At 41.7% G+C, this 25,387-nt stretch overlaps 1 protein-coding gene across 5 annotated transcripts in view; it reads right to left on the bottom strand.

Annotated features, from left to right (window-relative positions):
* The window catches only part of PLCH1 (phospholipase C eta 1), a 216,306-nt gene that overhangs the window by 162,085 nt on the left and 28,834 nt on the right, over positions 1 to 25,387 (bottom strand). For all 5 annotated transcript variants that reach the window (XM_059391691.1, XM_059391692.1, XM_059391694.1 and 2 more), the window contains exon 2: positions 21,116 to 21,234. In XM_059391691.1, the coding sequence (XP_059247674.1) occupies positions 21,116 to 21,194 (79 nt within the window). In that variant the 5' untranslated portion in view covers positions 21,195 to 21,234. The remainder of the gene's footprint in view (positions 1 to 21,115; positions 21,235 to 25,387) is intronic.

Raw genomic sequence — 25,387 nt, 5'->3', positions numbered from 1 at the left:
AACAGCCCCGTCTCTGGAAAGTCTCCCAGCCCAGCCAAAGCCAAGGCCTGGCTAAGGAGTGACCAGACTGCAAGGCTCATTCTGCACAGGGAGCCGCCGGCAGCCCCAGCCGCCTTCAGGGCTCTTTGCCTTAGTGCAGCTGACAAGAGACTCTCTTGGGAAGGGGAAGTGGGTTTCAGGGAGAACTGGATGGCATAACCAGTAAGGACAGGAAGGAGATGGGCTCCTCTGAAAATCTAATCCTGTAGTGTCTGGGAAGGACATTTTCATAACAAAAGATGACCTTTAGGGCAAAGGTGACCATAAATGACCTAGGCAGGGAGACAGCAGCCCTCTTTCTGGAAGAAAACCAAGTAAACGGATGGTACCGACTCCCCTGGTAACAATTTTCAATATGTCACGGTGCAAGTCCTATCACAACAGTCTAAACTCCTAACCTAACCTACGTCATGAATGGAGTCCTTTGTCACTTTCTGGATGAGACAGAGAGGGGTCATCCTCCACAAGTTCAACCATGCATCTTCCACATCTCCTTTCGCAGGCCCTCTTCCCCAAGTCTCAAGGGACTCTGCTTCTTTAGCCTTTCTCCTCATCTTGTTTTCCCCAACAACAACCCTGGTTAAGTAATTCTGTTTCTGCCGGATAGCCATCCTAGGCAGATGAGGCACAGCCACAAGGAGGACAACCACGGAAACTCCTAAGAACAGTAACAGTGAATGTCTTGTTTGCAGATGTCTTCCCAGAGCCTAGAAGGCACCAGGCCTGTCAGTGAGCCCCAAGAAAGTCTGAGAGCAGGAAGACTCCCCCAAACACAGAAACTCAGATTCCAGATAGTTCTCGAACGCCCAGCTGAAGACTCTGGGAATGAAGCAGGACCTCAGATACCAAAGGACGACAGAAGGACTCCCAAAGCTGGGAGCACGAAGAAAACCAGTTGCTGTGATTGGGATAAAGGGTTGAATGAGGGAGTGGCTAGAGGCAGCCTTCTCTCTATAAATCTGAGAGAAGATTAGGATGGAAACTACTCATGGGCAGTTCCCTTGGGACAAAAATTATCAGCTTACTGAGGTTTTCCAAATGGACTTCTAGTGAGCACTTTAGCCCAGCAATTTAGGGAAAAAAAAGAGAAATAGCCTATGGTGCCAAAAGAAGGTAAAGTTCCTGAGGAGAAAAGGAGCAAGGACAATTCTAAATCCAAAATAATTAACACAGGGCAGGGAGAGGAGGGGACACGGAATACTTGAAAGCGACAAGACAGTCAGAGAATATGGAATTGAAAAGACTGAAATTCAAAATCTCTGCCCACCAAGTAGCTCAGCAACCTGAGCCAAATTATTTTAAATCCCTCTCAGCCTCAGATTCCTTATCGACAACACTACCTACAAAATCAGATTCAGGTATGCCAGGCAGGATGGGCTACATAATCTCCAGGTCCCATGCAAAAATGAAAATACGAGACTTTTTCCAAAAATAAAGAATTTCAAAGTGGCAACAGCAGAGCATCAAGCAAGCACAGATCAGGCCAGCCTCAGTTCTGGTCTTTATGATGTCACAATATTTTTTCCATGTTTGCTAGTTTCCTTCCCCCAGGTCTATTTCCCGGTAGAGATCAGATTAAAAAAAAAAAAAAAAAAGTTCAAAAATAAAGGACATTAAAAAAATTTTAAAGGCCTTATCAATTTTAAATCTACTTAAGTTGATAACTTTGTGCCATGATTATATAAGGTAATATCCCTATTCTCAGGGCATATACACTGAGGTATTTAGGAGCAGAGGACCATGAAGTATGTAATTTATTCTCAAATTATTCAGAAAAAATAATTTAGTGTGCATGTGTATGTGTAAGGAGTGAGTATGCAAGTCTGTAATGAGAAAGCAAATGGTATAAAGGTTAACAGTAAGTAAATCTGGACAGATGAAGTTTCTTTGTTGTATTCTTATTCTTGCGACTTTTCTGTGAGGATAAAATTATTTCCAAAGAAAAAGCGTCCATCACATAAAGGTCCCATGTGAGCTTTGAAGGAGCAGGTAGGGAAGAGGAGAGCAAAAGAGAGGCAAGGCTGAAACTCTCTACAGATGGGGATCATTTTACTTTGTTAACTGCCGAATCCCCAGCATAGAGCCTAGGTCAACAAACATTTAAGGCCGGAAGCAGAAAAGGAAGCAGCACCCTGTGCTCAGACTAGCTTGAGGAATAAGGACCACAGGCAGGAACAGAAGGCTGATAGTTACACCAGCACTCGGGAACCAACAAGCTGCCTCTATTTAGCATGAGACCAAGAAGTGTGTGAATACAGGCACACAGTGTGGCATGTGTATAACACACCCTGCAAAAGAGACTTCGTTCTTGTCACCTGCTAACAGTTCAGATAAACTCCCCTCAGGCCCGCCATTTCACCTCCCACACCTCAGGAGCCTCCCTGACGGAATGTAGGAGGTCACTAATTCGTTCACTGACTGGATGTCTCTCACGTGCCAGGCTCTAAAGTCAAATTCCCTGTTCTCTAGAGATTTCATTCTAGAAGGATCTTGCAAGCTGGCTGCATTAAATAATTTTCTTGAGATCCCTGAGGTCTTTTCCAGCCCTGAAAATTCTACACAACAATTTCAGGGCTTTTAGTTCCAAAATAGCAGGAATATTATTGTATACAACCACCCTCTAAAGGACTCATAGAAAAATGCATATTCTCCTAAAGGTGAAAATATATTCAAGATGGCCTATGTTTAACTTTAAAAAAAAAAAAAAAAAGTACACATGGGCAGTGAAATGCTTGGAAGCATACACAAATAAGCCTTCTGCCAAGAATCAAGTTGATTTTTGGCAGCCAAGATTCTTGTTCCTTGACAAGGTATACAAATAGTAAGAATTGCAAAAATCTACTAAAGCCCTGTAGCAAAAAAAAAAAAAAAAAATTATAAAACATAGAAACGCTTTTTAAAGCCATAAACTTATCAATGAGAAAATAACTATGAAGTGTAGATTAATGATTAGTATTAAAATTAAAACATCAAAAGTATTTTAATTTTCTGTTTCATTAGTTCTTCTCATTCACAGTCAACTAGCACAAAAATGGTTACAAAGGCTAATTTTGTTAAAGACCTTAGAGAAAAGAGGAAAGAATTGCTTCTTCATGAATACTAAGGATGATAAAATAAGAAACCAATAACACTTTATCTCTTTATATAAATTAATCTAATTTAGAAATAAATTAGTACTATACTATATGCAGAACTTGTTACGTATCCAAGAAAGAAATGATACATGACTAGCATCATGGTGCCTATAGTTGCCAGATATTAAACCTCTGCACTGATTTATATTATTTAGGACAAATGGTAAGGGATAGGGGATCAAAAATATAATTAAAGATTCAGAATAAGAGGCTTATGAGAATATTATTTCCCAGATGGTTTCTCAGGAGCTAAAATAGGAACATCCATCTATGAAAGCTGGTCTCAAACACAGGCCGCAAATTAAGATACTAAGTATTTGTCTGTCAAAAACCATCCTCCTGGGGTGCCTGGGTGGCTCAGTGGGTTAAGCCACTGCCTTCGGCTCAGGTCATGATCTCAGGGTCTTGGGATCGAGTCCCACATCAGGCTCTCTGCTCAGCAGGGAGCCTGCTTCCCCCTCTCTCTCTCTGCCTGCCTCTCGCCTACTTGTGATCTCTCTCTGTCAAATAAATAAATAAAATCTTAAAAAAAAAAAAAAATCATCCTCCTGACCTGGACATAATTCACAAAGATCTGGGTACCGCATTATTTTCTGGTAGATGCCGAGAGGGCCCACCTCAGCAAGGTAACTTCCACAAGTAAAGGCCATTCATCCGTGGTTTTACAGGGCAGCAGCTTTAAAAGCTTTATCCTTAGAAATGAAAAAGTTCTAAATGTCCTTTGGATTCATGGAGTCAATGCTTTACCAGACAGTAAATTACCAGATAGTGAAATCATTACCTGATCTAAATGCTACATGGATTATATTACTCTGTTTGTAAAGTTCAGCACCTGGCTCCCCACAGAGAGTTCATAATCACTTTTTAGCTACACAGACACACACGAAAGTCCGTTGGAGGCCACCAGGTAGAGAGAGCCCTCTGTCATGGAACCCTGCTGCCCTCAGCGATGCGCCGAACAAGGCTAATGCCCAGAACATTCTGCCCTGTAGCAGTTCTGCAGTGAGTATCTTCATACTCACCTGGCCAATACACAGAGGCTTTGAAATGGTTCCAAGTAAAACTCCTTTTATGTCACAATATTCCAATGCTATTAAGATCGAACCAGTTCCAATAATCAGAAAAAGCAGAGACTTACAAGATTTATGCCACAGAAAATCCACTTAGCATTTCATAATGCTTAGCTCAGATCATGAAGGCCGGTTGAGGTGGAAAGGGAAAAGGCTGGCATTTAGAATTAACTCTCCCAATAGCCGACTGGTATGAATAGGCACCAGTCACCTTCTTTTCTATAACAGGGGATCGGTTTTAGTCAGACGTTCACATCAGATTACTTTGAAATGTGATAAACACTAAAGACTGTGTTCATAGAAGGTTGCACAAAAGTATATGTATATACCTAAGAGTGTTTTGAATAATGTTCAGTGATTTCACTAATGTCCTAAAGTCCAGTTGTGGGTTCGGTTTAAAATCCTTCAGTCAGGGGCGCCTGGGTGGCTCAGTGGGTTAAAGCCTCTGCCTTCGGCTCAGGTCATGATCTCAGGGTCCTGGGATCGAGCCCCACGTCGGGCTCTCAGCTTGGTGGGGAGCCTTGCTTCCCCCTCTCTCTGCCTGCCTCTCTGCCTACTTGTGATCTCTCTCTCTGCCAAATAAATACATAAAATCTTAAAAAAAAAAAAAAAAAAAAAAGAATCCCTCAGTCAGATAGTTTCCCAAGTCCTTCCTGGTCCTGATGCATCAGGCGTCACTGCAGACCAGGGTACTGCTTATGTCCTTAGCTGTATCTTCCTAGGTTTTAGACATTGGAAGTTCACATTTTTAAGTCCATTCTACAAAGAAAATTATAGCCCTCATGTCTCTCACTTGGAAATCTGAGCATTGGGATAGCCTTTGGGGTCTCTGGCTTTAGCTGTCCCCCTCACACATGTTTCCACTCTCTAAATGTGTTGTTTGGTGGGCAACAGTTCTTCCCTTCCCCCTAACTCCCTCCTCTCCAACCTGTTCCTTGGAGGTTGGAACTAACCCCTCGTGCCCAAGGGCTCACACGTAAGCCCAATGGATCTCTCTGAGAAACGCTGCTTACATTTCAGAGTGTAGACAAATCACCTGGAATCTTGTTAAAAATGCAGAGTTCAATGCAGGATTTCCAACACACCCCAAGGACAGCTCCATTTCCAACCAGTTCCCAGCCCCCACACCTACCTGGTTCTCTAAGTGCCTTTCTCAGCCTAAAGGTAACTCACATTGGTGCCTCTGTGGAGTCCTTTAGTGGCCTCTAGAGAGTCTTGAAGCTCTTCTAAAACACTCAAACCCACATCTGAGTTGCTTTAAAAGAAACAAGTTTGTATAACACATCATTGTACCACAATGGAAGAAGCAGCAGCTGACAAACCTGGGTTTGAGCTCCATCATCTAACAATGTGTTTTGTGGCTAATTGTTTACCTCTCTGAGTTTTATCTGTAAAACTGTCTTGTTGAAAGACTCAAGAGAGATTAGCTAGAAAAACAACAACCATTGCGAATTCTAGAGGCAACTTTGATTCAGGATCAACCCTAAAATTTCCTGATGGTGCCCCAAGAATATGCCAGTGTAGAATCCACTGATTCCTCCTGATAGGTCTAAACTTGGTTATCTTAGCATCAGCTCCAAATTCCTCTCTGTGGCCCCCAAAGAACCCCACGTACAAAGAAGGAGGTATCATGCAACATAAGAGTAATCTAAGACAAGATTTCTCCTAACTCTGAAACTTCTAGGAATAACAAAGGGGTCCCCAGCATTGGTTTTCTCTCACGCAAAGGAGAACAGATGTCTGACACAGTTTGCCTTCTACAAGAAAATGTGTGTGCTTCTCCAGGTCTCTAGGTACCCCTTTCACCAAGATCGACAGGGTTACATCTGAGCTACTCCAAATGAAGGCACTGTTCCTGCAATTCCTGTGTTTCATATTTACTTCTGTATCAACTCTTTAATTATCCTGCTGTGAACTGTGTAGTCCTCATCATGGATTAATCAAAACAAAATGCTATTTTTATATTCTTTGCTGCCTGTTCTTAAGAACCCTCCCAAAGTATTTCTGTTCACCACCAGGAGGCCGTGGATAACATTGTGAGATCAGTTAATACTCAAAGGTTTATTTCTGTATCGTTTAACAAACAGATCTATTGGCTATGAGACAAACCACATTTTAAGGACACTAAGAAAACATGGTATTAAAAAGAATATGAGGGGCACCTGGATGGCTCAGATGGTTAAGCATCTGCCTTTGCCTCAGGTCATGATCTCCAGGTCCTGGGATCGAACCCCATGTTGTCAGGCTCCCAGCTCAGTGGGGAGTCAGTTTCTCCTTCTGCTTCTCCCCCTGTTTGTGTCCTCTCCCTTCCCCCCACTGAGATGAATAAAAACTTTAAAAATAAATTAATTAACAAATAAATAAAATACGAAATAAATCTTTTAGGAAAGAAAATACTGATATGAAGGTGAGCATATCACTTGCCCCCATCTGCATAAAAATCAAGATTTTCATGTAAACTAATACCTAATATAGTGGACATCAATGTTTCAGTCAATCAGCAACATTAGACCATTGATTCTCACCCCTCCCAGTACATCAAAATCGCTTAAAGATAAACAGACTAGAGATATAGAGGCATAGCTATATATACACAGATAAAAATGTGGATATAAGGAATGAATGAATGGAGAAGACATCTTGGTCCCAAACCCAAGAGATTATTTTACAAGACTGGAGTAGAACCCAACCATCACTATTTTTTAAGCACCCCAGAAGATGCGAACGTGTAACCAGAGTTGAGAATTGCTACTTAATGTTGGTTGTTAAATCATTTTAAGAATGTGCCAGCATAAAACACACACCGAGGGGTGCCTAGCTGGCTCAGCAGGTAGAGCATGCATGCGGCTCTTGATCTCAGGGTTGTGAGTTCAAGCCTCGCACTGGGTATAGAGCCTGCTTAAAATAAATAAAATAAAACAAAACACATACTGAGATTATCGATTGTTTTTCCTGTTTCTTTGGTCTTTTCTGTACTCTCCAGCTCTCTTACAGTGAGCCTATATTGCTATCATCATAAAAATAAAGTGGAAAAAAAAATTTTTAAAGAAAACCAGCATCCACAAAATCCCAAGCATAAATGACCATTCTCCATTTTCCTGCTTCCTCTATACTCACACTATTTGTATCCAGAGCTGCCTTATCAAATGTTCCTCTTCCCATACTTTTAAGATTTAGTACAATATAGGCTATCACAGAAAATAATCCTTAGCAAACTCATGAATACTGTGGCTCTGTTGGGACTATGTATTTGTCACCTTAAGCCTGGGGTTTTCAACCCACCAGAATCTAATTGGCTGCCCAGTGGCCTCTCCTGGGGAGTTCTAAAACTTCTCTAATACCCTGGCCACACCCCAGACCAATTAGGTCAGAATCTCCGAGGGGGTCATACACAACAGTTTTATATCCCCAGATGATCCCAATGTGCAGACAAGGCTGGGAACCACTGACTCTAAGAGTTAATTAATACAAATCTCCACATCCAGAGATAAACTCCTGCGAGATTAAAAGCACAATACCTTGAAATTCTGACACCGGTGTAATTTCAAAGAATGGTCATTTGTGAATGTACATCGATGTTCGATTTCAAGTTAGCAAGGAATAAAAATAGGAACTAAATAATAAATGTGTTCACCGTTCTCCCTTCTAATTGAGCATAAGTCGCCACCTTTTATATTTAAATACGAAACATTCAAAGAACTCTGTGATATGGCACATATTCTGACCAAGATCAGAAATAGGCAGAACAAAATTGGACCAAAAGAATGTTTTCACAAATTCTACATTTATCTTACCCATGTAGGTGTTGTTTCTGAGTAACTTTTGCATCCTGGAAGTCAGGAGCGTACTCTTATATTGCTTGGGGACTCTCAGATGAAAGGCCTAGATGAGAACCACTTTTCTTGTTTGTAAATCTGAAATAAAGGTGCATTTCCTTAAGTTTTAAATATGCTGTTTGATTATTCTTCTCAGGTACCCCCAGGCCTCCTATCCTCCTCTTTTATGGAGGCAACTGGTGCTTTTGTTTTGGAGCAGGTCTATGCGATCCTCTCTGGGGTTAAGAATTAGCCCACAGACAACCCTCAGTTCTGTGGACTGAAGATTTTTTAGACACAGGCAGCAGAGAATTTTAATAGTATGCAAAACACTGCAATTAGGCAGGTTTTACTGATAGTGTTATTTTAATGAGTGAAACCTCCATATTCAGAGTTGAATAAACTCCACACACATATAGCCAACGCGGAAATTCCAGAAAGCAGTATTAAATGAATGCAAAAGGTCCAAAATTCTTTTAAAGAAATGAGTTTGTCCTTTTCCATTTCAAGACATGATACGTTTGTAATCATCTTTTCTAAAGCATACTAGGATTCTCAGCAGAAGTGACCTTTTCCCTCTCAATCTCAGGAAGAGATGGTTTATGGGTATTCTTTTGTTCTCCACAGCAAAAGCATGAGCAAAGGAGAGAAGAGGGATGGCAGCCAGAGAAGGGATACATTCCACAGCACAAAGATTAGGAGCCAAATTCAGAGTGCAAAACTAATGAAAGAGTAGATGGTTCTTATCTCCCTTCTTAAAGGAATAAATTCATTCAGCAGCATTTTACTAAGCATCTACTATAATGCATGCAGTGCACGCTACTATGTACTGGAGACAGACGCCAAAGAAGTCTCCATTCTCCTGGACCTTAGAAGGAATGGCAGTGAGGCCACAGCCTATGGTGACAGGAGAGCCTAAAACAGGGCCTGGCCAAGGCTGGGAGGTCAGAAAGGCTTCCCTGCAGAAAGGACCTTCCCTCTGGGGTCTGAAGGAGGAGTTGAAAGCTAGACAAATGAAGAAGTAAGTTTTGTGAGCAAAAAATGCAAAGATCAGCAGAGCCGCAGCATAATGAGGGAGGGGAAGAGTAGGTTGAGGCTGGCAAGGCTGACGGGCACCAAAGAGGGAGTCCTGGATCTGGGGAGTGGGGTCACAGGACCTGGACAGCATCAGTCGTGTCAGGTGAGAGGGTAGACATCAGGGTAAGGAGCACCAAGGGGCTGTCTAAGCCACAGTGCACTCTTGGGAGCTACCAGCGTGTGGACAGGAGTGGAAGCTGTTGGAGGGTGAAACCACTTCACACTAAGCCAACAAGCCTTAAGTGTGAAATTTGAATACCCCTTTGACACCAAGAGTTGGAACTTACAAAAACCTCAGACACACTTGCTGAGAGAAACGAGTCCTAAGAAAATACAAAGTATCACAGAGCCTCTGGGGTGACTTTTCATTTACACAGTACAAAAAGACAAACTTGCATTTTTTTAACCTGTTTTGATAGACGTGAAATAGCAAGGTTTTGTGACTACAAATGCAATCGCTAATAATGATTACTGTGGTCCAAGAAAAAAAAACCTGGATCTCGTGTGCAACTAAATGAAATAATTATGTTGCCCTAAAAGAACCCTGAATTTACTCATGGAAAGACATTTCATCCTCCCATCAATCTCTGTGCATATATTAGGCACAGAGTAGAAAAAGACAATTGGGAAAATGAGAGAGCAGGGGAAAATTAATTATAATTATGGAAATGCAGCTTAAAGAACAAAGGCTTAAATTTGTAACACCGGTCTAAGGGGAAATAATTCTCATAAGCAACCATTTAAAATGTGAGAAGTCTGCAAATCTGAAGGAAACGTTGACTGTTTATTAGACATGTTATTTCTTCTTTCTAATTTAGTAATCAGAAAATTGGTATTCCCAAGCATAAAGGAATAAAACAATCAAGGGGCTTTCTGCTTGGTTGGACTCCCAACGGCCACGGTTTAAGAGAAAGAACTTGAGTCCAACAGGAAGGGCTGCCATGGTTCTCACTTACTTCTTCTTTTTTTTTTTTTTTTGCTTTTCATAATTTAACTTTTATTGAAACATAAGTAGTAATTGCAGTTGATGATTATGTTTATCTATTTAATAAAAATATATTAAAAATTATAATTAAAAAAGCTTGGTTCTAAATTAATTATACCTATGACCATAATCAACTTTTTTTAAGATTATTTATTAGTTTATTTATTTATTTAACAAAGAGCGAGAGATCACAAGCAGGCAGAGAGGCAGGCAGAGAGAGAGGAGGAAGCAGGCTCCCTGCTGAGCAGGGTCAGGTCCCAGGACCCTAAGATCGTGACCTGAGTGGAAGGCAGAGGCTTAACCCACTGAGCCACCCAGGTGCCCCAAATCAACTTTTCCTCTTCTTTTTTTTTTTTTTGTTTTTTTTGTTTTATTTTTTCAGTGTTCCAAGATTGTGTATGCACCATAACCAGTGCTCCATGCAATACGTGCCCTCCATAATCCCACCACCAGGCTCACCCAAACCCGAAACCCATCCTTTCTAAAACTCTGTTTGTTTCTCAGAGTCAAGTCTCTCATGCTTCATCTCCCCCTACAATTTCCCCCAATTCATTTTTCCTTTCTTTCTCCTAATGTCCTCCATGTTATTCCTTATGCTCCATGAGAAAGTGAAACCATATGATAACTGACTCTCTCTGTTTGACTTATTTCACTCAGGGTAATCTCCTCTGCTTATCCATGTTGATACAAAAGTTGGGTATTCATCCTTCCTGAGGGAGGCATAATACTCCATTGTGTATATGGACCATATCTTCTTTATCCATTCATCTGTTGAAGGGCATCTCAGATATTTCCACAGTTTTGCAACTGTTGCCATTGCTGCTATGAACATTGGGGTACAGATGGCCCTTCTTTCCACTACATCTGTATCTTTGGGATAAATACCCAGTAATGCAATTGCAGGGTCATAAGGTAGCTCAATTTTTTTTTTTAAGATTTTATTTATTTATTTAACAGAGAGAGATCACAAGTAGGCAGAGAGGCAGACAGAGGGGGGGGGGAAGCACTCCCTAATGAACAGAGAGCCCAATGTGGGGCTTGATCCCAGGACCCTGGGACCATGACCTGAGCCAAAGGCAGAGGCTTTAACCCACTGAGCCACCCAGGTACCCCAGTAGCTCTATTTTTAATTTTTTAAGGAATCTCCACACTGTTTTCCAAAGTGGCTACACCAACTTGCTTTCCTAACAACCGTGTAAGAGGGTTCCCCTTTCTCCACGTCCTCTCCAACACTTGTTTCTTGTCTTGTTAATTTTGGCCATTCTAACTGATGTAAGATGGTATCTCAATGTGGGTTTTTTTGTTTTTTTTTTTTTATAAACATATATTTTTATCCCCAGGGGTACAGGTCTGTGAATCGCCAGGTTTACACACTTCACAGCACTCACCAAAGCACATACCCTCCCCAATGTCCATAACCCCACCCCCCTTCTCCCAACCCCCCCCCAGCAACCTTCAGTTTGTTTTGTGAGATTAAGAGTCACTTATGGTTTGTCTCCCTCCCAATCCCATCTTGTTTCATTTATTCTTCTCCTACCCTCAATGTGGTTTTGATTTGAATTTCCCTGATGGCTAACGATGATGAACATTTTTTCATGTGTCTCTTAGTCATTTCTATGTCTTCTTTCGAGAAGTGTCTGTTCATGTCTCCTACCCAATCTCCTGCCCACATGTTTATCTGTTTTTTGGGTGTTGAGTTTGAGGAGTTCTTTATAGATCTTGGATATCAGCCCTTTGTCTGTAGTGTCATTTGTGAATATCTTCTCCCATTCCGTGGGTTGCCTCTCTGTTTTGTTGACTGTTTCCTTTGCTGTGCAGAAGCTTTTAATCTTGATGAAGTCCCAAAAGTTCATTTTCGCTTTTGTTTCCTTTGCCTCTGAAGACATGTCTTGGAAAAAGATGCTGTGGCCGATGTCGAAAAGGTTACTGACAGGCTCATTACTTCTAACTACTAAAGCTTAATAAAGCTTCAAAGACTGAACATTGTTACTTCTCGTCCATCTGGGCTTCCCAAATATCCGGATCTTCTGTTTGCCATCTTGCACTCTACCCAGATCTTTTCGTCCCCTTGTCATTAGAGAATGTGAGTAGCCCCGACATAGAAAGCATAACAAGAAATATCACAGTGGATTCAGTTACTCAGCAAAATCTCCCCATCATTAGATTCTCGAATGGGGAAAAGAGGCTGAGACAACTCAGCACGGACTTATAGGAATCTAGATCATTGCTTGGTTCTGATCGACCCAGCTACATAAACTTGCACAAAGCAAATACAATGAAGAACACCAGAACCTCTGGGGAAATTAAGTCACCCAAATTCAAAATCTTAGTGGGCAAAATCCAGAGTAGAGTGGCTGTGGAGGGGTCCAAGGGGTTAAAGGGATAGCGTTCCCCGTTCAAAGTCACATTCCCTGAACCCCTATTCTGTGTACAGCCTCAAGCCTGGAGTGCCAGGATGGCAGTCTTGAGGAATGAAATCAGAGGAAGTACCCCTCCCCTCCAGAGACAAGCCGGGGAAGAGCTACCAAAGAATGATTCAGAGATTTCTATAGGCTTGTGGGAGTCACCCATTTAACAGTGTGAGAAGAGACAAGAGAGACTATAGTCAGTAGGTCTGGAAAGAGCAGGCAGAATGACATCTTGTGAACAAACACAGAGATAAGAAAAGGGCCAGGACCAGACAGTTGCCCCCAGTGTCCCGGGGAAAGGGAAGCCACGCCTCAGTCAAAGGGAATTCGGAAAGACAATGGGTGGGGTTGGAGGGAGCCAGGTCCTGGTCCTCTCTGAAAGAGTCCCTGGTGAGGGGCCAAGTGAAATTAACATTCACAGAGGATGGACCCAGAGGGAGTCTGGATCACCTCCCCACCACCAACAGACAAATCGGGTGCCGGGCTGTGGCTTCTAGAACTTTGCTTTCCATCTCTCTTCCTTCTACCAAAACCTGAAGAGCCAGGCCTGAATTCCTCAAGGGGAAGAGGTATAGCAGAGTTCCCTGAGCCTCCACCCTCAAACTCAATCTGGCAGCTCAGGCCTGTGCCAGGGAGGTCAGGAAGGAGACAGAACATGAAGGAGTTTGAGATGAATGTTGTAAATTAGATGAGACCCTCAACAACCAAATAGTAGTCAGAAAGTAATAGAATACACCCAAGATGTTGCGAAGAGTACTTTTTTAAAAGCATTTGCTGGAGGGCACCTGGATGGCCCAATGGGTTAAAGCCTCTGCCTTTGGCTGGGGTCATAATCCCAGGATCCTGGGATCGAGCCCCACATCAAGCTCTCTCCTTTGCAGGGAGCCTGCTTTCTCCTCTCTCTCTCTCTGCCTGCCTCTTTGCCTACTTGTAATCTCTGTCAAATAAATAAATAAAATATTTTTTTAAAAAAATAAAATAAAAGCATTTGCTGGAGATGGCACCCAGGTGGCTCAGCTATTGAGAGCATCTGCCTTAAGTCCTGAGATCAAGCCCCGCGCCAGGCTTCCTGCTTGGCGGGGAAGCCTGCTTCTCTCTCTCCCACTCCCTCTGCTTCTGTCCACGCCCCACCTTGCTGTCTCTCTCTCTCTGTCAAACAAATAAATAATATCTTATTTTTTTTTTAAAAAAGAGCAATCATTGGAGAAAAACGAAACAATTTCTTGTATATGCTACACTCAATTGAGAATATGTCATAAACCAGCCACAGATGGAAAGTCCATCATAGAGAAATACAAAAAAGAAATGAACCTCAAATTTTAAAATGTAAAGTAAGTAGCATTTCATTGAGAGTTTCCTTGAGAATTTTTCTGAAAGTCCGGGAAATGAAGGAATAGCACATGTTCCCAAAAAGCTAAAAAACCATTTTGTTTCGTAACAGCTCATATTAAAAGGTTATTTCTGTTGTGTTATAACGAGTACATAAGTATCCACTTTTGTAAGGCTGGCTGTAATTTATCCCGACAACGGAAAGAGGAAAGTGCGTAAATCAATTTGGTCAGTTAATTCACAGCAAATTTTCCAATTATCCTCCACTTAAAGTGGGATGAGGAGAGAAGGTTAAAAATCAAATAAAAAAATTTTAAACACAAGCACTTAGAAAGAAGTGTTGAAGTCGTTTGTCCTAAATCATGGCATTTTGCTGACATGGCAACTTGATCCCAGAGGGAGAAACTCACCCAAAGCAACCCAGCTGGAGGGCAGCCCCCGAAACATGTCACACCTAGGTCAGGCTCGTTCTGCTTCTGCCCAGGCCTTTAGTAACACTGGCATATTTGCGAGGGGCACCAGAACATCACAGACCTGAAGGAATACCTCACTAGATGCCTTCTGCCTTGGTGGCCATCCTTTGGGGATGAGGGATGGGGGAGGGGAAACTTGAGAAGTGGGCTAAAGAGGAATTTACTGGGGGAGGCTGTTCCAGAATTACTTCTATTATAAAAACGACTGGGGGCACCCGAGTGACTCAGTGGGTTAAAGCCTCTGCCTTCGGCTCAGGTCGTGATCTCGGGGACCTGGGATCAGGCCCCGCATCAGGCTCTCTGCTCGGCGGGGAGCCTGTTCCCCACCCTCCGCCTGCCTCTCTGCCTACTTGTGATTTCTGTCTGTCAAATAAATACATAAATAGTCTTTTTAAAAAATGAATAAATAATAAAATAAAAACGACTCAATACATTTTCTCCCTTATGACCTATCTTCTTTTTTTTCCCAACCTCTCTCTCAACTCATGCTTGAAATTTTTTGCATGCAGTGTTTCTCTCCCAAGAGACAATACGTTTTTTTAAGTAATCTCTATGCCCAGTGTGGGGCTTGAACTCATGACCTCAAGATCAAGAGTTGCCCACTCTACCAACTAAGCCAACCACATGCTCCCAAGAGGTAATACTTTTCAGCTTAATGATGCTTGCAAAATTTTGACTGTCATTGCATTAATAGTAATTCTATGTGTACTCATATTTTCTGGACCTAGAAGATGTTTATACAATCATTGGATGGAAAAATTAAGCTTAGTAATGACACTAATATAAAATCTAGTAATGCCCCCAAGCCCCAGAAGCTGCTGCTGAATTCATAATACATTAATAAAACAGCCTCATTAATGAGAACCATAATTCCCTTCTGCGTAAGTTCATTGTCCTTTCATATACACCAGGCAGGACCTGGAATTCTTCCTTCTTTTTCCAGTATAGATGGAATTCTAGTGTAGGGGGAGTAAACTTTTCCATTCTTCTTTTTTGAATATAAAGACATTTGTCCTGAAAGCTTGCGTATCAGTCCTAACTAATAATCTCTCCATGGTCAGAACTCACGGGTGTTTATGGGCGCATGCATGCTTGGACGTGCACGTGTGCATGCGCACACACACACATCTTCTCCCTAAAGAGAAATGTAATGTTCTGCCAGTGCAAAACTAACTACAAAGTTTACAGTCAAATGATAATATTACCTCCTTCTGATGACCATTGTTCCAGCCTTTCCTTCCTGCATCTTGGCCTGAAGGACACTCTCATTCACTACATACCCATCCTGATGTCTGACTACACAGGGACCTCAAGCACTATTGCTAGTGGGAACTTTGGAAGCTGGCAAAACGCTCACTTTTTATTTTTTTTAATATTTTATTTATTTATTTGACAGACAGAGATCACAAGCAGGCAGAGAGGCAGGCAGAGAGGCAGGCAGAGAGAGAGAGAGGAGGAGGCAGGCTCCCTGCTGAGCAGAGAGTCCGATGTGGGGCTCAATCCCAGGACTCTGAGATCATGATCTGAGCCGAAGGCAAAGGCTTAACCCACTGAGCTACCCAGGCACCCCTACGCTCACTTTTGAGAGAGGGAAACTGAGGGACCCCCCCAAAGGGACAAAGGCAACACAAGTTAGTAGTGAAACTAGAAACAGAACTAATCTCCAGGATTTCACTTAAAGTCTACTTTCTTTTACAAACTGGTAGTCAAGTTTCTAAACTCCCATCACTGAGAAGGCCTCTGGCCAAGAAAGGGAGGTCAGACAAAAAGCAATTCATTACATTAATTAACTAAGTTAATTAGTTGCATTAGAGGGTTGCTTGAGGCAAAGTAAGAATACATATAAGGCACTTTTTGAAAAGACATATTACACACTTAATAAGAGAACTATCCTTCACTCTATCCCTGGGTAGTAAGAGATACTCATAATTCAGTTCAAAACCTTCCTACTCTAGATTTGTGATGGTCATTCAGAAACATTCACTGTAACATGATAACAACAGAAATAAATGTCAGTGTAAGTTGGAATACCATAATAATTTATAGGAAATCAATTAATAATTCTTTCCAACATCACAATTATAACTAGCAGTGCATAAAAACAAAAGTTAAGTCACGTCTAAATTTATTCTATTAAGAAACTCAAATGTGTGGAATAATGTATGTGCATAAAAAATTATATATATTAATTACAAATACATTGATTACTGCTTTTAAGAATCTGTCCCAAGTCAGAAAAAAATGCCACAATTCACTACAACCAAGAGAAACAGGAGACAGTGTAGGTAATTTTCAAGTAAGAATAATTCGTGGAAGTACAATCTGTTAAAACAAGATTCCAAGGCACATGCCTGGCTCAGTTAGTAGAGCATGTGATTCTCGATCTCAGGGTTATGAGTTCGAGCTCCAAATTGGGTAAAGAAATTGCTTAAAGGGGCGCCTGCGTGGCTCAGTGGGTTAAAGCCTCTGCTTTCGGCTCAGGTCATGATCCCAGGGTCCTGGGATCGAGCCCCGCATCGGGCTCTCTGTTCGGCAGGGAGCCTGCTTCCTCCTCTTTCTCTGCCTGCCTCTCTGCCTACTTGTGATCTCTGTCTGTCAAATAAATAAATAAAATCTTTTTTTAAAAAAATTGCTTAAAAACAAAATCTTAAAAAAAAAAAGATTCATATAACACAAATCATTCTTTGCCCAAATATTTCCCCCCTATTTCAAACATAGCAGGTGAATAAAAGCCAAGTACAGACAAACATCAGCAATTAACTTCTTCAGTAGGTACACAGTCCCTTCAGATCATTAGATTCCCTAAGAATCTGGGCAAAGGACAGATGAGTGGGAAATAAAAAACAGATTTTCATAATTCCTATAAGGGCTGCTCTCATCACTGAACACAGAACCATGTCAATTCAACCAAGTCATTTTTGTCAGCCAATACAGATCATTTTTTAACTTTTCCAGCCATTCCATTCCTACCATTAGCATTGTTGCAAAGAGGAAAGAGAAGATAAAATACTGGACAGAAACAGACTATTAACAGTGTTTCTCTTTGGGTTGTGGGTTTATGGGTAATGAAAACATACCACCACCTCCATACTCAGAAAATGAGGCTATGAATATGCTTTTGGAACTGTGGAACAGTATACAAATGTTACTTTTTGCTTTTTTATTACTTTTGTTACTTTTTGTTACAAATGTTACTATTTTTACTTTTTTGTGTGTTTATTTTTTGTTTAGGGTGCCTGGGTGGCTCAGTGGGTTAAGCCGCTGCCTTAGGCTCAAGTCATGATCCCAGGGTCCTTGGATCAAGTCCCACATCGGGCTCTCTGCTTGACGGGAAGCCTGCTTCTCCCCTACACTCTCTCTCTGCCTGCCTTCCTGCCTACTTGTGATCTCTGTCTGTCAAACGGGTAAATAAAATCTTAAAAAAAATAAAAATAAAAATAATGTTAAATATTTTATTTATTTATTTGTCAGAGAGAGAGGACAAGCAGGCAGAGAGGCGGGCAGAGGCAGAGAGAGAAGCAGGCTCCCCACTGAGCAAGGAGGGCAATGCGGAACTCGATCCCAGGACCCTAGGATCATGACCTGAGCCAAAGGCAGTGGCTTAACCGACTGAGCCACCCAGGCATCCCTGTTTTACTTTTTTAAAAAAGTGATTTTTTACTTTTATTGATCACTGTAGCCCATATCGTCCATTTTTCATGTAGCTCTTTCCTCCTCAGATTATTGCTTAAACCTATATGTAAGGAGTCCAACAAGCACAATTTGCACAACAAAGTCTGCATAGTCTAAAAGTCTATTACCTTGCAGCAGAAGTGGCTTTTTTCTGTTTATAATGGAACAGATTTTCTTTCTTTTTGTTTGGATTGATTTGGTTAAATGAGAAGAGCTCTCAGCATAAACAGGGAGAAACCAAGCATCCTGCTTGAGAAACCAAGTAGGCAAAAAGCATCCAAACTCACATCCCATATTCCAGAAGCCCCTTCCAAAGGTATCAGACATTTCTGACCCAACAGGTCCTGCCTTCTCTCTTCTCTCAGGCACGCTCTGAAATCCTCTACACAGATACTGTCTCTAGAGCTCCCCTGGCTTAAAATGTACAAGACTCCTCACAAATCTCCATTAAGTTAAATAAGTTCCTATCTTAACAGACAGACGTTCATTTTTGCAGAGGTAAACAAAGAGGAGGAGTAGAGACATCACTGTTTCCCAAATTACATATCCTTAGGCACAGAAATCCAAAATGGTGGGCACCTGGGTGGCTCAATGGGTTAAAGCCTCTGCCTTCTGCTCAGGTCATGATCCCAGGGTCCTGGGATCGAGTTCCGCACCAGGCTCTCTGCTATGCAGGGAGCCTGCTTCCTCCTCTCTCTCTGCCTGCCTCTCTGCCTACTTGTAATCTCTGTCAAATAAATTAATAAAAATCTTTAAAAAAAAAATCCAAAATGGTATTTTACACTATCAGAAATACTTATAGCTACTGCCTTATTATAAATGAATACAATCATAATTCTAATTTGCTTTCATCCTTTCAATCTTGGGAAAATCTGGTATCTCTAATTACTTGAAAACCGTAGCTCTAACATGTAAGCAACCAATTCATATTTTAAGTATTCTACTGCCCCCTTGTGTATCTCATGTTCAGTGAAAAGGTACCTCACAAAAATTACTGTTGTAATTCTCAGAAGTACTTCAATAGAATCTCAGGTATTAGAACTATAGACAACCTCGAGATCATCAAGACCAGCAGGCTCATTTCACAGGGAGAGAACGAGGCTCTCAAAGGATTATACCATTTGCTCCACATCATAACACAGCTACTTAATAGCAGAGCAACTACTCCTGGATCGAACTTAAGCTTCTGAGTGCTGATTTCTCTGCCAAAAGGGAGATAGCTGTCTGGAACAAAAGAAATAATGGCATTTTGGAGTTAGAAAGATCAGAGTTTGAAATTTAGATCACCGTTTCACAACTTCCCTGAACCTCAGCTTCCTCCACATGAAAAGGGATGAACATTAACCCGTGCAAAGATGTTGAACCGAAGCAATACGAGCGTTCATCAAGCCTTCAGCATGATATGATAATATACTAAGCGGTAATCCAACTATAAAAATGCACAGAAAATTGTTTTTAAGTCGTTAAGCCTTTGAGATCTCTGGACAAAGGCATTCTAAAATACTATATGAAAGCACTTAAATCTGAACTTTATCTAATTAGATGCAAAATAAATCTTGAAAAAATAAAGGTACTTTTTCTAACTCCTTCGTTTCTTCACTTACCATATTTGTTCTTTTTTTATTACAAATAAAAACTTGTAACAGAAAATACCCCACAGCAAATGCCGTGTGTGTGTGTTTGTGTTTGTGTGAGAGATAGAGAGAGAGAGACAGATGAAGCAATGAACAGAAACTTTAGATGAGGTTCACAGAAAAACAGAGTGGAACTCAGGGTCACAGGATAAGGTCACAACTCCCCTTTGCTAAGGAGTCATTCACCTGCAAGATACTGCAATGCCAGGAGAGCCAGACTGGAAAGGTAGAGGCAGGATTTAGTTTTGACCTTGATAATAATTAACTAGGTTAACTTGGGACAGTCATTTCATCTCTGCTTCCCTTTCTTGACCTGTGAGATAAAGTACTCCTTACCCTAGAAAAGTCCTATAGTGGGATAGCATAATGAATGTGAAAAAAGAAAAAAAAATTGTAACCTCTTAAGTACTTTTTTTTTTTTAAAGATTTATTTATTTATTTATTTATTTGACAGACAGAGATCACAAGTAGGCAGAAAGGCAGGCAGAAAGAGAGGGAAGCAGGCTCCCTGCTGAGCAGAGAGCCCCATGTGGGGCTCGATCCCAGGATCCTGGGATCATGACCTGAGCTGAAGGCAGTGGCTTAACCCACTGAGCCACCCAGGTCCCCAACTCTTAAGTACTTTAATAAAGTAAGTAAGTCTGAGCTTCTCTTAAACTTAACTTAAAGCAATAATAAAGCATTATAGTCTGTCACCAAATCAGGAAAGAAGAACTAAACTTGGAAAGTCGAAGGCAGCTGAGATTATAGGATTGTTAAACAGCACTCTGATCCCTGGGAAATTTCTCCCTCTACCCTCTACATCTCCCCCAGCTTTTGATGGAGATTGCTCCAAAAATACTGACCACAAGTAAATCTTTGACTCTTAAATAAATTTCACTCAAGGATATCCCGATAGCAGGATTGACAGAGCTTATCCCTGACTATGTATCACAAAACACACACGCCAGCAGGGGAAAAGCAATTCATCTTAGTTTGCGGGGAGGAATGACAAGTCTCGATTCCTCTCTGATTGGTGGCTGCAGTAAGGCCACCTGAGAATGACAGGTAAGTGCTCTGAATGGCTCTGTGGCCTGACAGTACACACATACCATGCTGGTAACAAGCAGACTGATGACTTGCATTTATTAACTGAACACTTACTATGGGTTGAGCCTCCCAAAATTTCAGACATCAGAAAGGATAGGATTGGAGTTGACAGCATAAAGGAGGAAAGGCACTGATCTAAACTAATTTGTAAGGAAGAAAGTGGTAACCCCATTATGGTTATTGGGGCAGGCACATTTCTTATACCTGGAGGGGATACGACCAGTGGATGAGACCAATTTGCTTCTCAGGCAAATTATCCATAAACGAGTTAACTTGAGCTCTTGGTTCGACCCAACAACAACACCATATTTGCATCCAGGGCGCTGGAATAAAAGTGCTGTCAGAAATAAACTAAAAGCTCCAACTTCACAAACACAAAAGGCAGCTCACCATGAAATACACTGTTGTCCACCAGAAAATGCCTGCGGTACTGCACACAGTTTCTTTTCTCCAAGTTCCAGTAGCTCATTGTCAGGAGATTGCTGGCACAGCATCAAAACCAAATTGCTCTGTCGAGGGAAACAGAGGGAGACAAACATGAGGAAAATGGCAGCCACACGCTCACCGTGGTAACATAATGCATCAGTTACCCGGCATGATGAGGCAACACAGGCCCCATACAACTTCTCCAAACGTGGAACTGGGATCCCCTAAGTCCTAAGAAGTTTCCCACAAGTCTTCCCAGAGGGTAGGACGTCACTTAACACACCACGGACAGTAGCTTTTTCAAACAGCACCTTTCGGGATTCAGTCATTACCATCTCAAGGGGGGAATAAATCTACAACCAGAGAATAAGTTTCAGGACGGGCTGATGTGCTCCAGGCCTCGCTCATGTTTGGCCAGGACCAAAACCAGGCAAAGCCGATAACTTCTCAGGAAGTTTCATCTCTAGGAGGAAAGGTAACCATCATTCCCAGTTCCTGAATTTTGGCTTAGTACCCCTCTGGCAGACTGTGCAATCAATCCTTAGGCATCTTAGAAATTATAACAATGTCTGTGTAGCCATGGATAAGCCAAACAGGTAAGAAAGCTTGCCTCCCTCTTTTGGTTTCACTGGTGGCCCATTCAGGACCATTAAGGCCTGGCTCAGCGCACACTACACTCACTGGTGTAAGGAGAAATGGGCACAGGTCTCAAGCCGTGCAGACAAGAAGCGGTGCCTGCCCCTCCGTCAGGCTTGCCCCAGCACAGAGAGCACAATGCTAACTAGAGCCAGCATTTGAAAAGCAGAGATCTGAGCTGATGAATTAAACTCCTCCAAAAGCTGATGTGCATAACCCTGAACAAGGCCCCCATTGTTCACAGGATTTGGCTAAAGCAACTTTTCAGAATTCCAGCTCCTTTCCTGGTCACAGAATAAAGCCAGGCAACACCAAGCAGGGCCGGCACGAAGAAAAACCCACAGGTGGGAAACAATTTGTTATCTGTCCTATTAGAACAATGTAGAGTTTTGTAAAGATACTCCAGGATGAAGTCAGCCACTTGGTGAAAAAAATAAATTATCAGAGCTTTGTCTATTCATCAATGGAACAATTGGTGAAGGCTCCTAACGCTTTTGCCAGAGCTTCTCCTTGGCTCAAAGGCTCCTTCTTAACCCTCTCCAGCAGCAATCTCACCTGACTCCAACATATCCATTTTTGTTCTGGCTTCATGCCTCACTCCCGCCTGGCTAAGTCTGGCTTAGTCGCTCCTACTTCCTCAGGCTGAAGATAAGTCCTACCAGGGGTGCCTGGGTAGCATCTGCCTTTGGCTCAGGTCGTGATCCCAGAGTCCTGGGATCGAGTCCCACATTGGGCGATCTGCTCAGCGGGGAGTCTGGTTCTGCTGCTCCCACTGCTTGAGCTTGCTCGCTTGCTCTGTCAAATAAATAAACTCTCTAGGGACGCCTGGGTGGCTCAGTCAGTTAAGCCACTGCCTTCAGCTCAGGTCATGATCCCAGGGTCCTTGGATAGAGTCCCACATCGGGCTCCCTGCTCAGCGAGGAGCCTGCTTCTCTCTCTGCCTCTGCCTGCCACTCTGCCTGCTTATGGGCTCGCTCTCTCTCTCCCCCCGCCCCACCACAAATAAATAAATAAATAAATCCTTAAATAAATAAATAAGCTCTCTAAAAAGAAAATGAGCCCCACAAATCTAAGTTAAAACCACCTATAGATCCAACTATAAAAGATGACAGCTAACAGTTGATTACTGGAGATAACACCCCCTCCCACTTAATACTGAATACTGAATACAAAGAGCTCTTCTTTTAAAAAGTATCTTTAGTTATATAAATAAAGTAGTCATATATGCTCATTAATTTTTTTAAGTCAACACTGAAATCCATCAAAAATCCTTAAAAATTTAGGGGCACCTGGGTGGCTCAGTGGTTAAGCGTCTGTCTTCAGCTCAAGGCTCCCTACTCAGCGGGAAGCCTGCTTTCCCTCTCTTCGTCCCCCTGCTTGTGTTCCCTCTCTCGCTGTGTCTCTCTCTGTCAAATAAATCAATACAATCTTTAAAAAAATAAATCCTTAAAAATTTAAAAAACCCTTCTTCCTTCATTCCATAGTCTCTCTCTTAGAATGACCACTTTTGTTTGGTGTGTATCATTCCAGTTCATTTTCTGTGCATTCACATATGTATGTATGTGTGTGTGTGTGTATACATGTGTGTATAAAATACATATACATACATGCAATTTCAAAGACATCTATATATTTTTTAAATATTTGAGAGAGTACGTGTGCACATAGTGGGGAGAGAGAGAGAATCCTCAAGCAGACTCCCCACTGAGCAAAGAGCCTGATGCAGGGATCAATCCTAGGACACTGGGATCATGACCTGAGCTGTAATCAAGAGTCAGACGTTCAACTGATTGAGCCACCCAGGCACCCCAAAGACATCTATATATTTAATAATACCTTTTTGTAAGAACTGGAAATAATTTTAGTATTATCAATAGTACCTGTTTTCTACAGAAGTATATTGACTATTCATTTATATTTTTTGAAGACTTTATTTATTTGAGGGAGGGAGAAAGAGTGAGCATGAGCTGAGGGGAGGGAAAGAGGCAGAGAGAGAAGCAGACTCCCCACTGAGCAGGGAGCCCCATGTGGGACTCGATCCCAGGACCTGGGGATCACAACTTGAACCACAGGCAGACATACTCAACTGACTAAGCCACCCAGGTGCCCTGATTATTCATATTAGAAATAATTTGAGTTACATGGAATTAAAGAGAACCCTGTCTGTATTTACGCTCAATTTTCCTTACTCACTTGATCTTATGGTTTCCTGTGTCATTCTTTCCTTTGCATTCTGTTTATTCTCAATCCAGGGAAGGTTAGCAGAATTAGAAGATGAAATAATAATGTGCTTTTGTAAATAATTAGCAAAACAGATGAACATACCTGACTCTTTCTTGGCTTCCTCTTAACCAGATGAAAGAAGGAAAGAAGAGGATATTAACATAAGTGATTCACCCATGCTGCTAGGGAAGGGTAACAGTGGGACTTGAAATCATATCTTCGGATTCCAAACCCAAGATTCTAGCCATCACAGGCTAGAAGGACCTAGACTGTTATACAATATGGTGGGATTGTTTTCTTTTTTAAGATTTATTTACTTAAGAGAGATCAGAGAGCATGCACACACGAGTGGGGGGAGGGGCAGAGGGAGAGTTAGAAAAAGAATCTCCAGCAGACTCCTCTCTGAGCACAGAGCTCCCCATGGGGCTCAATCCCATGACGCTGAAATTATGATGTGACCCCAAACAATGCAGCACTTGCATCCGAACTTAGCTGTTAAATAAAGCTGGCAGGAAACCCAGCCTCAGGAGTCTCAAAGCTGGGATTCCCCAAGGGTTCATGGTCCCATTTGCAAGAACACAATACGTGAAAATATCTACTAAAATGCAGTTTCAATGATTTTTCAAAAAACACCAATTCAGGAGCGCCTGGGTGGCTCAGTGGGTTAAGCCACTGCCTTTGGCTCAGGTCATGATCTCAGGGTCCTGGGATCGAGTCCCACATCGGACTCTCTGCTCAGCAGGGAGCCTGCTTCTCTCTCCCTCTCTCTCTCTCTCTCTCTCTCTCTCTGCCTGCCTCTCTGTCTACTTGTGATCTCGCTCTGTCAAATAAATAAAGAAAATCGTTAAGAAAAAAAAAAAAGAGAAAAAATACCAATTCAGATTACATTAGAGATGTGTTTCCATTGCATCATTCACGTAATTTGAAGTTGTTTGGTCAATATTCAAGCAGAAGCACAGATGTTTAAAAATTGACTCAACTTTCCTTTGGGACTTACTGCACCTCACAAGGGGTCCATGGAACATACATGTTACATTTAGAACTCTTCACAGAACACACAGATGCCTAATCCTTGCAACAATTCATAAAATTAATAACTTACAGTAACTAAAAAACTTTAGATAGGGAAGTAACTGGTTTATTAAAACTGGCTTCAGATTAATAAGATTTTTTTTAATGGATGGTAAAGTTACAGGAAATGCTATATAAATGCATGTATCTTTTAACAATTTATTTTTACCCATTTTTAGAGCTTGAAACAAGATTAATGAGATTTTTTTTTTTAATGGATGGTAAAGTTACAGGAAATGCTATATAAATGCATGTATCGTTTAACAATTTATTTTTACCCATTTTTAGAGCTTGAAACACACACGA

The sequence above is a fragment of the Mustela nigripes genome, chromosome 2, assembly GCF_022355385.1.
Source record: "Mustela nigripes isolate SB6536 chromosome 2, MUSNIG.SB6536, whole genome shotgun sequence".
Lineage (NCBI taxonomy): Eukaryota > Metazoa > Chordata > Mammalia > Carnivora > Mustelidae > Mustela > Mustela nigripes.
The sequence above is the reverse complement of the archived record's forward strand: the minus strand, read 5'-3'. Positions and strand labels throughout refer to the sequence as shown.